The sequence below is a fragment of the Opisthorchis viverrini genome (genome assembly GCF_000715545.1).
Source record: "Opisthorchis viverrini unplaced genomic scaffold opera_v5_37, whole genome shotgun sequence".
Taxonomy (NCBI): Eukaryota; Metazoa; Platyhelminthes; class Trematoda; order Opisthorchiida; family Opisthorchiidae; genus Opisthorchis; species Opisthorchis viverrini.
In genome coordinates this window covers 148,634-163,314 of record NW_008751693.1, presented here as the reverse complement: position 1 = coordinate 163,314, position 14,681 = coordinate 148,634, and the positions used below count along the sequence as shown (strand labels likewise).

Below are 14,681 nucleotides of genomic sequence, written 5' to 3'. Positions count from 1 at the left end.
TGAACGACAGCCACTGACCGACAAGAACAAAACCGAAACGGGAAACTTGGGCAGAAGCCTCGATCCTGTGTATCAATCCGTGAATCCGTAAAATCCGTGTCTCTAGAATGAATGTCATCTCTTTCTTACCAGCTGGCAAAATAATGATGATGTTGTTCGCCTTGGAGCTGATTATTGCTCTCTCTTTCAATAGATGAAGCAGTTTCCAGTCTTTCCTGTGTATCAATCCGTGAATCCGTAAAATCCGTGTCTCTAGAATGAATGTCATTCCCCTCTTACCAGCTGGCAAAATAATGATGATGTTGTTCGCCTTGGAGCTGATTATTGCTCTCTCTTTCAATAGATGAAGCAGTGTTTTTCCAGTCTTGCAGGACAGCGTAGACAACGATTTGGTGGCATATTATAAGACTTGGAGAAGAAATACAGAATTATGCAAGTATCTGGGGCTAAGGTATCTGATCTCAGGCTTGTCATTAGCCCTGAACGCCTCAGCACAAAGGACTTGGCGGCAGGTCTCTTGGTACTTAGATGATAAGACCCTCAGGCAGGGCGCAATCGATTAGCAAACCAGATAGTCTAAGCAGCCAACGTAAGGCTAATGAAAGGCAGATTCATTTCAGAGAAGCGGTGTTTTGGAATATTTGCTGCCTGAAACCACGGAGGATAACCGTGATAAGGCTGTCGCCAACATAGAGCAGAAAGAAAATGGAGTCTACTGCGTGCCAATGCACGACCGCACCGGGCATTGCTGGCGAGGAGTGCATCTTGTATTTAAACACTAGCTTCCGTCCCGTCAGTTGAGTGTGAGGTGAGCAAGTTACAAAAGTGCCCAGAAGTTTTACTTGAACTAAGCTGTAGTTGATAGGCAGCAAAAGCACCCGTTCTAAAGTTTTTGGACGTCTTGTACACCACAAAGGGTAGCCAGTATTGTTGGGTGCAGTAATGCTGTCAAAGAAGTGCATTTGGTAAGCACAAATTGTTCTGGATATCGAATTGTCAGTACAGATAGTTTATGATAGATGCACCTGGGCATAACGTGATTGACGGATGTTGGACACCAAAAGCCAGGTTTCTCATTGGGAATGACGCATGATGAAGCTTTATATAGTTGTAAGTGTTTAGTCTGGAAAAATGTCCAAGATGGTGGGTGTTTTTACGAGGAAGGAAAGCTTACTAAATGAGGGGAGGAGATAAACTTATTCCGGACGATTATTGTGATGTCTGATCCCGGTTTCTCGGAGCACAGCAAAAAGGTCATTGACTCAGGCACTACATTGATTGGAAGATTAAAAAGGAATGGGGAACTTAGCTCCGACTCTAATGGTGATGCCGGGAGATGGGTCGGGGTCCCGACCTTGTTCTGAGTTGAACCGTGCGCTTGGACGTATCGATTTGAATATAAGAGGAAAAGCAAGTAATTACAAGTAGAAGCTAATAAATCATGCTGTAGTTGTCGACAGCATCGTTGAGACCTGCAATGAGACAGTCGTCAGCAAAAGTTATCTGGGGGGGTCGATAAAGATCGTTAGGGGCGACGCCGGCGAAACATGTAAAAAGGCAACTTCGGGCTTAAAAAAGCACCTACGGTATTGTTGGTCAACATCTTTAGGACAGTACAATTGTCTTGAGGTTTCATTCACTTTCTATCAGCGGTACATTACGGCATCAGGTATTTTAGGAGCTTTTTGTGACAGGAGGGAGCATGATAAATATATTTACGCATGAAACAGAGTGAATATCAAGGACTGGGTGGTGTTTGATGTGCCCATTATCCGCGCAGATAAATCATATACTTCGTTTTCTGGGGGAAAAAGAATATTTTGAGATGGAATGAGAAAAAATTAGTGGCTCGGAGATGACACTGAACCACAAATTACTGTGTATCAAAAAAAACAATGAAGGGGTATGTACCAAGTCTAACTGTTTTCAGAGGACTCTTGCTGTACCATATAGCACCTGAATTATACTGCTGGAGGTTGAAACTCCACCCAATCTAAGTCCGATGATCTGTGCTAAGTTTGGCAGGGAGCAGACCGTGGCGTACAGATCATTTGACATGCATTGGGAAATAACAGACTATCTAAACCAACCAGACAAAATCGTTCAGGGGAATAACGGAAGAATGCGAGGCGACTCGGCGAAGAGTGGTGGAGGGAGCCTGTAGTAAGTGGATGAACCCCACTGGTACGCGCTGGTTTGTCTGTTCGATACCAATCCAGATGGTCTCTGAACTTGCTTCGTTGGTGGGATCTTCGGTTGTGAGCAGATAATGTCCCAACTAGTAATCGCTAGCATTACCTCCACCCCCTAATATTAGCCCAGCATAGCGGTAGGAATTGTGAGCAGGGATGCTAAATTCTAAAATGTTAAAATTCTATACTTATGAATTTGGCAGAGAGGAAATTGGATCAGTCACACAGATCAGTTTTCGTGGTACCCTGACGCGGATGGGTCAGTGCCTAAGCAGTTAAATATTAACTACCAGGTGAGTCAGTCAGTCTGAGTAGGACGTTGATGCTGGAAGCGGCAGGTAAATCTTCCAGTGCCCCGACAGCTGAATTAACTCTCCAGCGTCTCGGTTCCTTCCTTCTGAATAAGAAAGATCAACAAAAACAAAAAGCGCATATATCCAAAGTATAGTGTGTATCACTATCCACCAGCTTTTCCTTGGTCAACCTCTCGTTGGAATGAGACACTTGGATCATGGAGAGGATAGTTTGGGGTTGTCTGGGCGTACTTCCGGGGTACATCTAGATGCCATGAGGTTAAGTTCTTGGGGGTACATAAGAAAAAGAAGCGCGGAACAGCATGTCCCTCGTAGGAACTCCTTGTGGAGTGTTTCTCTAAGCAAGAAGTGTTGCAGAATGAATTTTGGTTTTGAGTCAGTTTGGTTTGGCACAAAGAACTCCAGGACCCAGCGGAAAATATCTGCTTGTGGCGATTTTCTAGCCGCTGCAGTTTCATCTTGCAGTGCCGCGACAGCTTAATTAACTCTCCAGTGCCTCGGTCTTTTATTCTAAATAACGAAGGCAAACAGAAGCAAAAGATGTATATATCTAAAGGCCCAGTGTGCACCAATAACTTCTGCGTTTTCTTTGGACCAACCTTAGAAACTTCATGGCGATAAGAATGGAAGTGGGATACCCGAAAAATTACGTGGATGATTAAACCACGTTTGATTTGATAAAGAAATGTTTACTGATCCCCACAGCGCGTAAATAAAGTCCCCTGAAGACATGGGCCGGTATATTTAACCTTTTCTTCAGCTGGTGGTCCTAACGGGCGGGTTGCAACCCACCCAGAGAAAACACTGTTGCTTTTGGTTTTTAGTCATCACAAGTCCACTCAGAGGTGCTGTCCCTGCAGCCGAGGGATTAGGCCCTGTTCAAGTGGCAAAATTCGAAGCGTCGTCAACATTATGGTAAGGCCAGCACGCGGATAAAATTATTATGCTGGGAAGGGACTTGTGTTTGTTTGACCTCCACATTGATGACATGCGGTGAGGGTGCAGTTTAGGCCTTACATCAGCAAGATACCTGACGGTGGTACAGACTAAAGGCGCTTATAATGTTCTGCACAACGGCTGTCATGTTTTAGCTTTTGATGCATTCGGGATAATGATGCACATTTTTTTGAGGAAACTCTGTTCATAAGGCCTGATTAAACTACGCCATATCCCATATCTTTAACTGGGTATAATTTGGTGTTTGTGGAAACATTGGGTTGACAGTAATTTAAAGACTGCATAACCTTATGAGCCCTAAGGAGAAAAATTCCGCTCGCGAGCTGGTAAAAGGTCTGCATAGACCTTGGCAACAAAGCGCCATTCAGAGAGATCTGGCTTCCTCTGGTGATAGCGTTCACTTTTTCAATAATGATCCCCAGACCAATGCGTGTCATTTAAAGGAGGAATATCAGTGAAGCATTATATGATATATATGTTCAAAGCGATAGATATTAGTCACCTGTCTCAGAAATTGAGAGAGCGCACTGTGTGCTTTTGACAAAGCCGATTAAGTTTGGTGTTACACCTATATTTTGGTGAGTTGGAAGAAGGCACTTCTGGAGGTGAAGTTGCAAGTCCCATTATCAGTCACGCATTTTAGGTTGGGCATTTTGAATATTAGCTGCTACGAGTTTTTTCAAGCATTTTGTCATTCGCAAATGCGTTCCGCGAGTGGTTTAACTGCCTTATTCACCAATAATGAAAAAGAGGCGGACGGTTAAGCACACCCTGGGAGTCAGAGCAAAATGTTCTCCAAATTTTCCATCATTATCCCTCTGAAGTTCGTGAGATATATTGCGACTTCCTCGGAAGTTAATTTGTCGATATTATTTGAACCAAAAACTTACTCGAAGTCCAAATGACATAATTCAGGCTCATCCGTTCGACAAGGAAGCTTGATAGTTGTTTTCTAAAAGCACATAGGCTGTGATAAGCATTGATACTTTAAACGACTCTTTGCTACCACAGTGACAAGGGCCTATTGTTCCCCTAGATGTTTTGCCCGTCTGTCAGTCAAAACATGTTGGCAGGGGAAATAAAGGGGTGGTTGGCTTAATTTTCGAAGTCATATCTGGATCTGGTTCCTGGCGGATGTGGCTTAACACAGCCATAGTTCAGCCATTTGAAAAGTAAGTATCTTTGAGCCGTCTGTTATAAGAGCTGTTGTGGCTATGCTCTGTTCCGCAGGTAACCAACCGCAGTGCGGCTGATTAGCCATCATCTATGGATGCTGACTTAGCGTCATCCTGATTTTCTAGACTCAGAAAATCGTTTTACCGTCCTCAGTTCACCTTACAACCCTATACATAATATCGCACGAAGGTAATTGAACACACGTTTATGGTTAGTTCGGGCTCATCCACGAATCTGAAAATTTCTCCCGGGAGTTTGTCTATTATTTTTGTTCTCTCGCGTGTCATCTTCCATCAACCATGCATTCCCTGTATGAACTTCATGGTTATTCTGCTATCTTTTTTGTTAGAAGGAAACGGTGCGCATTTAAATATAAAAACCCACCGTTATATTTTTTCGGGGTCGTAGGTAGAAAAGTGGCCAGTTTTTATCTGTGTTATATTTGCCTGAAGTAATGATGGGTTGCTGTCAGTAGGTGAGATCAAGGGCTTTCGGTGTATCGGTGTGTGTCAATATTTAGGTACCCCTACCAGCTGCATACTCGTTCCTATTTTTTGTGCGCGATGCAGCCACGAGTGTGCTTTGCAACTTACTTTTTCTTTTATATCTGGCAACGAGTATCGACCCGCAGCCCTAAAACCTGGGCTTTCCCTTCAACCATGAGTTCCCATGGGATGCATGCGTCTCAACCAATTTTAGGTGTTGCTACATTAAGCAGCTGTCTAGAAGAACCGCCAAAGATAAAGTAAACTGAATTTAACCTTGAATTTCTCAGTGAGAAAAAATTTGGCAACAGTTTGGATTGGCCCTTTATCGATGACGTCAAAATAGCCTGGGTTAAGCCAATCTACTTGTTCGCCATTCGGATGCGTGATCTGACACAGGGAAGAAATTGAAAACCTCTTTACTACGCAAAACGTTGAGATGCCGGATTCCTGGTGAAAACAGGGAAGATGTGTTGGTTCACGTTTCATCCAACGGTTCATATCGAGAAACCCGTACAAACGAATACTAGGATGTCAGACGTGGGAGCAAAGCCGTAAGACCCTGCTGGTCACGGGTATGATTTAAAGTATATATTTCCCCCTCTTCTCACGATGGTAACTGCCAGATTTTTTTGAGGAACGAGCGCCGTGTAAAATTGCTGAAGTCACCAGGCGGGAAAATATCTTTGGTGTCTGAGCACAAATACGTGTTGGAATAAGTGACATGGGTATGGTAGTATAACTAAGCACAAGCGAGTATAATTGAGTTCATTAGGATCCGGCCCAGAACAGGAGGTTTGAGCGGTTTAAGATGTCAGCTTCAATAGCATAACGCTAAATCAGGGTTTTGGGGACCCTCTAGTGTTCAACGTATTATTTTATCGATCACGGGGTTAAAACATGGAGACACTGGGCACCCCGGACTGAAACCGCTTTGTGTACGGAAGCTTTTGGAGGGCTCTCCGTACACTCCCATGCGCCCGGAATACTGAGGATACAAAGAACCTATTATGTTTACAAGTTTCCGGGCATTCCTTGGTGAGCAAGCGCGTCAAGAAAAACAGACCGATAAACCGAGTCGAATGCCTATTGAGAATTCTGGAATACCAGATTTATGGGTCGCTCATACGTGTGGCGGTTTTCTAGAACTATGAAGATTTGGTCAATGCAACCCTTACCAGGCAGCTCTCGATTCAGTATCTCAAGGGCCACCGTAAGGCAAGGGAGTAAAAGTGACTCTAACAGTCTCGTCACGACCGGAGTCAAGCTGATCCCCTTACGGATACCACACTCATTACGCACTACTTTTGGAAAATGAGTGCTGTCACCGACTCTCCTCAGTTGCCTGGGACAGACTTCTTTTCGCAAATGCAAGCAAACATATCAGACAATCGTTGACTGAGGACTTCACTTCCGTCTCTGAATGGTGCGGGTAGGATGTCAACCGGACCGGGAGCATAATGGCCCTTGAGAGAACACACGCGGTCTTAAACCTACGAGGCTGTGGGCAGTGTCACGTTCACCACGGGTTTTAATTCACTTTTGGGCTCCAGATGAGTGCCAGCTTGTGGCCACGATAATTGTTGTTCGAAGTAATCCAACAAACCGATTGAGGCGTTCTTTGTTGTGGATGGTCGTTTCATTCTGATGCTTGGTGCGTCTACTCACGGGCTGTTTCCGGGGGCCGATCGCACGAGTCAACTGAACTGATCTTTGGGCATTACCGGCATTCTGGGCCTCTTCAATTTCTTTGGCTTTTCATGTCCACCGTACTTCATGGTCGGCTTGCACGCGCCCTTTACTTGACGTCTGATAATTCGTTGCGCAAGTTATGTTCGAGACTGGCTGGGATATTTCTCCGTGCCACCGTTCGGTCTGATACCAAGTGCTTGCGTGCGTCTGGTTGGGCCATGCCACAGGCAAAATTTGCAGCACTGTGAAAGCCGGGGGCAATCTCATCCCAGTATGAGTCCACATCTGATGGTGAAGCATTTGAAAGGGGCTCTAGAAGATGATATTTGTAAGTTCGTCTAACATCCGGATCTGCCGGTCTCTCAGTTTCCAAGCGGTCTGTTCGCACCTTACGCGGTCCTGGTAAACGTATGCGGAAGGGACTCCGGACAAGCTCGTTGTCAGAGTCCACAAATATGTTCCAAAACGACCGGCAGTCAGTTTAATGCTCTGCGTCATCGCAACTCATGTCAATACGATCGATTTGCGCTTGTGGCTGGCCTGCAGTTGGAGAACACCATGTGGTGCAATTTCGAAAGATAGTTCTGCATAAAAACAGCCTGCAATCAGCACACAGCTTAAGCAATCGCTTTCCGTTTCCCGTACGTACCGAGTACAATCCATATCAACCCCCTAACTGAGTCTCAGATACAGTAACCCTGTCCACCCGTGCATTCATATCTCCTGCAGCCACCACGATGTCTGGGCTTTCAGCTGGCCGCAACAGGGTATTCAGGGCGTCTCTGACAATGTCGGAGCTACAGTAGAGTTAGGGCTTGGGCAGACACGATAAACAGGCATCTACCAACTTGCGCTCGTGAGACTTCTTCGCAGACGTTGCCAGGCGAATCACAGAGATGCGACTATCAACAGGTATTCAGTCAAGCAAGGATAATTCCGCTTGGTGACGTAGGACGACACTAACCACTGCACATTCCGCCGCAGCGGTTTCTGGATCACCAGAGGTGCGTAGCCGGAAGCCAGTGGAGAATGATGTGGCGATTAGCTCAGTCAATGTGCTGCATCTTGAATTCTTGTTCAACGTGAGTGCAAGGGCAGACGGTTGTCCTGCTTGCTTCAGAGTGCGGACATTGAACGCGGCCAGACAAACTGGGCGTTGAGACTTGAAGTGTAAATTGGAGATACCTGAGTATGTTAGCGCCATGTGACGGGCAGGTGCTGAACACAAAACCGATGTATGACGAACGGAGTCATCAGTCCTACGTGTTGGGTCCACAAGGAGAGACTTATTAATGGAGTGGGGAGAGGAGGAGGAAAAATTATGAGAGAGAAAGTGGTAAGGCGTAAATAGTAGCCGATTTATCGGTTACTCGCCCTTCTGTATGCAGCGAGTAAGTCGACCCGGCTGATGGCACCGCGTGACGGGTAATGCGGCATAGGAACATTGTTAGTTGTGAATGTCATGGTTGTGCCGGAGGTGTGATATTCTAGGGTCCCCAGCCAAAGCCTCTGGCTTAAAATCCCAAGCGCAAGGCAGTGATGTTCGGCAGGAAATGCAAATGCATTACAATTTCCACGGAACAAGTCGCCTTATGTTCCAACTCCCAATCTGGAGGGCCAAGAGACTGTTCGTCAGACATCTAATCATTGACTAACCTGGTATGATAGACTCTGAGTGCCACGGGGACCCTCCAGAGTATGGCTCAGTGGATCGCCGAGGTGCGCAAGCCGTCACACCACAGTAATTTCCAGTCTCCTCGTGACAGTGGGAGAGAGGTTGCACGTCGCCAGAGGTGACTACATTAGTGGCGCTATTGGTGCTTTGCTGCTACACAAGCACAAATTTAAATCAACCATACTTAAATGCTCTAAAGAGGAAATAAAAGTTCGGTGTGGACGGGAGTGGCATGGTGCTGACCCATCGGACGTACTGCTGGACATCTGATTCCCCCAAGTTTTATTCGGACAATCTCGAAAAAAATCAGATCACGGGCGTCACTGGTATCCATTTACTTTCATCTCTTTTGGTGTATCCGACCGGGCGTGGGGGTCACTTGGAACTCGTCCTGGGATATGGCTTGCAACAACATAACTTAAACTCGTTGTAATATCTTTCTCACCGCCCTCCGAGTCATACTCTATCGAATCCGCGTGAAAAACGATGCTATCACCATGCAAGTTAGGAAAAATGGACGCAAGTCCAACAGTGGTAGATCCCACTTTCTTCATCCTTTTTTCCGGTCACGAAACCCGAGCGGGCGACGAGATTTGATGACCTGACGAACCGAGTTCACGAACCTTTGGTTTTCCACTTAACAAATACACCAACTAACCGAAGCTATCATGGAATGACTGGGCTTCCCATGGAAACTACTGAAATTGACCGCCAAATCCTGGATCGTTGAAAAAACAACGAATACCCGATAAAAAGTAATGCACTATCACACATGAAGACCATGTGTCTCGCCATTCTCATAACAGTACGCAGGCAGCAGATGAACTGAATGGTCCGATATCCTTTGAACGCTTCGAAAAACCTGTACTTTATTTCGGCACGAATCTAAATAATGAGATAAATCTCAGAGACTCTAAATTATAGTCCATGTTTGCTTATGACGACTGGTCGCACAGTAGCTCATTATGAGTTTAAAGAAGTATTAGGAACGTAAGTTTCCAAAAGTATTTAAATGCATATCCTTAAGTGGTGCGTTTTCTGAAGTAAGATTAGCGGAAAATCGGAAAAATCCAGGCTTATTTGTTGCCATCAAATGCATCCGGAAGAAGTTTCTTTCGAATAATCAGTCTACAGGAGATGCAACAAAAGAGGCTTTGTCTCGGAAGGAGGCTTTGGAAAATGAAATAGAGGTTCTCAGGAGGTAAGCGTATTAGACAAATGCACATTTCTCGTTGTAGGCTGCAGCATCCGAACATTGTGCAACTCATTGAAGTATTGGAGGACGACGAATGCTATTATCTTGTAATGGAGCTGTAACGTTTTGCTGTAAAAAGTGATCATTTGAAAACTTTAAGGGTTACAGGTGGTGAGCTGTTCGATAGAATCGTTCAGAAGGGGAGTTACACAGAACGAGATGCCAGTTCTTTGATAAAACAAGTTCTACTTGCTACAGAATACATGCACAGCAGAGGCGTCGTTCATAGAGACTTAAAGGTATGTTCAATTAAGGGCTATTAATATTAGTGCACGTTTTTCCCCGGCGTGTTTTTGATTGACGCCAGAATATCTTTATTCATCGCCATTTAAATTTATCGGAAAGCAGTAAGTAACCAAATAAAGTAAATTCATCTTTAGGTATATTTTAGTACCTTATGGTATAGGCCAGATCGAGAAAAAGGAACATATATTTTGAGAGTTAGGCTTTGGTCGGATGGAGAGAGTGGAACAACGTTGTGTGATTAGGAAATGTTCAAAAGAAGACACAACCGACCGCTTAACAGCCACGGGGGAGTGTAGATCACCGTTCTGATTCATAAAAGGACTCAACATGGCCGAAAAATAACCTGGAACACGAACCATTTTCCAAAGACCTCTGTCCATCTCGGGCTTGAATAAATTTGGGTGACTGCATGGATACAAAGAGCGGGTACGTACATGCATACGGTTTCCTTGACGCATTATATTAACTCTTGGTGTCATTTCTAAGTGCGGTCGGAGCGGTTTCTGTAGCTAGGTCAATTTAGTCTTAGAAGACGACTGGTAAGAAAACTTAAGCACAATGTCAAGGGTAACAAGACGAATAAGAATGAAGAAAGACTTTCTAATGTGATTACTTTGCGAACAGTCGTCGACTAAGCTGGGACTGCCTGAAAAGTCAAATAATGACAGTGAAAACATGCGACGCTAAACGCGGTAATTTTCTGGATCTATGATTGAGAGAGACAAATGGACAACACATGAAAACATGGGATAGACAAACAAAGCAGCACACCTTTTGAGAGCGCAATGACAATCACACAAAGTAAAGGTACTCAATTCAAAGTACACGTTTTACGCCAGGATTCAAAGAAGTGATGTTGAGCAAAGTTTTTGTTAAACTGGCGGCTATCGCAATAACCCTAGTTAACCATTACACCATCTCCACCGGGAAGAGCTCTTCAGAACGTCTTTCAACCAAGGACCACGGCTGAATTCGTTCTGGAGTTTTCAGCTAAACAGCTTGAAAGTAGAAACATATGGCCTTTTCCCTACCTGGGACAGGTAGTCTTAGTGAGGACAATTGACTTTTCATCACACCACTGCGCTTAATTTTTGCAACAGTGCCAAATCTTTATATGTATGATTTTGACGGTGCAAAATACTTCACAGACACAGAGGACCTGAGCCCTTCAGAAAGGAAAAGCATATGTCTGGGTGAAAGCATGCAGAATATTGAGGGGGTCTTTCGTCCAGGTGGCGTTTAGGAAGCAAACTGTTAGGCGTTGATTGGCAGATGCCCGTCATTTATTTGAGTGCTTCAAAAACCGTATAAAGATGTCAGCGTAAAATGTAAAAAACGCGTACGTATAGATATACAGTAGGCTGCGCAATAAGTTTTTTTTAAACAGACACGAGCTTTGGCATTTTGCAGACCGCATGCTCATATTGTAGTTTATAAACGTTACAAGTTGTTTGTAAAATTCACAGAAGAGTTCAAGCATATCATCCTGGTGCGCCGGCATTAGGGTAAGGATCTAGCTAAAAGGATTGGGAATTCCGCAAGTCAACAAAAAATATCGCGCAAAACTATCTAAAAAAACAACAAATTTGTTTTTTGATAAATCTTTTGGCACACAGCTAATTCGACTACTTAGTATTTTTAAGTCATGTCGCTTGTATAAGTGTTTTGCCTCGGATGTTGTTCTGGAGGTTTGGAGCTAGCAACTTTTTTCACATGAGTTTGTTATAAAACTTAGATGTTTGTGCTCTTCAGTGATGTTAGCTTAATGATAAGTATACGCAAAAACAATTGTTTGGATTCCTAATCTTTTAACTTTTCTTTTTATGACAACCACTGGAAGTTGAAACATTTGTTTTGGCCTGAAGTATTTCCAAAAGTGACGTAGGGCTTATTTTTCTCTCCTTTCGAGTCTGAAAATTTATTGGCTCGATATATATATATATATATATATATATACTTGTAGTCATCTCAGATATCTCATTAGACGACTAGTTAAGATGATCAGAAATAATTAAGGGCTGCGTTAGCAAACTTCTCCCTGCAACCGTTTCCTGCTCTGAGTTTTTCTGGAGTCGACGGCTCTTCCCTGCACACTAGCTGCTCATGAAAGCTCCTAAATAAGCTCCATTTTTACTATACAGGTTTATTTTATCATTCAAAAATGGCTGTATTTATTATGCATTGTAGGTAGTCATCTCAGATATCTCATTAGACGACTAGTTAAGATGATCAGAAATAATTAAGGGCTGCGTTAGCAAACTTCTCCCTGCAACCGTTTCCTGCTCTGAGTTTTTCTGGAGTCGACGGCTCTTCCCTGCACACTAGCTGCTCATGAAAGCTCCTAAATAAGCTCCATTTTTACTATACAGGTTTATTTTATCATTCAAAAATGGCTGTATTTATTATGCAGGCCTTTTTCGTTCCTATGTTTTTGAACATTCTATTTCGCAAGAATTCGAATAAATTGTAGTAACGGTCGGATTTTGTTAGTTACACAATGGACGAAAATTGACCTAGTGTGCTCAGTGCCACGGGCTTCATTTAGATGCCTGTCTGTCTTATATATTACCGTAGTCTTTTCCCAAACCAGTCTTTTTAACTCATTTTTCTTGTCTTTTGTTTTATCTCTACGTTATGCACATTATATTTAAGATACAAACTGATTTAATGGTCAATTAAACCAAAACTTGTGTGCTATGAAAAGTAATCTAGGGTTCACTACTTGCTACTCTCTGTTTTTGAAAGATGGCTTTACTCAACATGATTTGACTAGAAATCTTTCAGACAAATGCCGTTTTGCTTCTACAACGATTGATTTGTTTTACTTTGCGGCAGCAAAGCTTTCAAATATGTATTCTACAAATTTTGTGCTGTGTTGAAATAAACTGCAACTGGATAATTCTTCAGCGTTCGCTAGGCTCGACTTGGTTACGGTTCTTTTGAATTAAGACCGCAATAGGCAAAATATATTGTATCTGTTGCATATTAGCAAATTCAAGTTTACAACATACTTCGGTATCGAGTTTGTGCCGTTCTCCGATTTTAAAGATCTGTTGGTATGAACTTTACCAAATTGTCAAAAAAATATAATTTCTTTCTGGTGATTGATACCTCCATGTACATTTTGTTATAGGAATGATTTTTAACGTTTTGCTTAATGTAGGATTTTTCTGTGTTCAACTTGTTTTATCTCTTAAATTTGTGAAGAATAAGCATACATCCCCAGCAAAGCCTCTTTTCCGTTGGGTTTTGCGCCATGTGTTCACTATATTTCGAGATGCTTTGCACTGATCATTCCAAATTTCTTCACGAGACCCCTTGGTTTTCACCGATTTGCGACAAACGCAATGCATACAAGTTTGTACAATTAATTCTGCGTGGTATATTGTGAGACCACAGAAACTTTTATTGCACGCTAACAACCCTTTGACTCTTAGACGGTCTAGTTGGTATTTACATCTCGCGGTAAAAGTGAACTTGTACAAGCAAATAAAAAAGTTAGCCGAAGGCCGTGCAACTCACATATTTCAGTGAAAAGTACAGGTACATTAACGGAGGACCAGAATGGGCCAGAAGAGAACAGGCATAGAAGCAAAGTGCCGACAGTGAAAGTGACGTTGGACAGCGACACGAGGGAACAGGTGGTAAAAGGGCATGATATTATACAAAAAACATAAACACACGCTTAGCACCAATCTGGCGGCTATTGCACAAGCACCTGTTGGATACGTTTTTAAACCTCTAATATACATACTCGGAAAAATAATAACCAGCAAAAAATAGTGTAAAATGGATTACAAAGAGCGCAAATAGCGAATCAAATTAAATGTGGGAAACAATTACTGCAACTAGGCCGTTTTTCCTTTAGGTGATGATAAAATGATGGAATAATATTCATCTGCACAATTCTGTTGAGGCTTTCTTATACATTTTAATCAGTGTCGGCGTAGGCTTTTTAAATTGTGCGGCGTGAAAGCGCCCGGATGATTCCTAAAAATTCAAACGTAGACCACTATAGACCTGGTACGAGCATTTTGTGTCTTTTTGAAACGTCTTTTGTCACGTCATTACCTTTCATTTAGTCAAACTGAATTGCCTTCCTTTGAAATGCTTTTAAGATTTTATCCAAACCTCTGTTAAAAAGCTTTGAACACCTCAGCAAAAACATTTTCACTTCTCCAAAAGATAAAAGTAATCCATGGAGGTAAGCAACTAGAGAAATGTAACATGTGTTAATAAGCATCAGAGGTGTCAAAGTTTGGGTTCTGCTTTGCACAGTCAGATTAATTTTTTGGACAAAGAAAGGTAAAAAACCGTATGGTTCTTGATCTTCAATGATTTCTGACACTAGGTTGTTTGTGATGACGGTATAAACGGAAGCTTCAAATCTGGTAGGCCAACATCTACTGTGGGAGCAAAATTTGCAACCGTTGGACTTATCTCAGGTTGGAGTCTGCAGCACGTAGTTTACCCTAGTGTTGTTTTGTCTTCATTAGTTAGTGAAGAATACAATAGGTACAGCTTGTTTGCGGACCAGACGATTATTGTACCGACAACTGCACACAGCTGCAAATGTTAAACAAGAGGGGAAATGTTAAAATACGAAAATTGAAAAAATGAGCTGCAAGGTGAAATCTGGAATGATGCTGTTACATACTGTTAACAAGATTGGTGGAACAGGCCTTTCCA

The 14,681-nt window shown here is 43.0% G+C and overlaps 1 protein-coding gene across 1 annotated transcript in view; it reads left to right on the top strand.

Annotated features, from left to right (window-relative positions):
- Window positions 1-9,856: 9,856 nt before the first annotated feature.
- Window positions 9,857-14,681, top strand: part of T265_13102 (hypothetical protein) — a gene marked incomplete at both ends in the record, with an annotated part of 84,727 nt that continues 79,902 nt past the window's right edge. Inside the window, one exon of the mRNA XM_009167213.1 lies at window positions 9,857-9,985. Coding sequence (XP_009165477.1) covers window positions 9,857-9,985 — 129 coding nt within the window. The remainder of the gene's footprint in view (window positions 9,986-14,681) is intronic.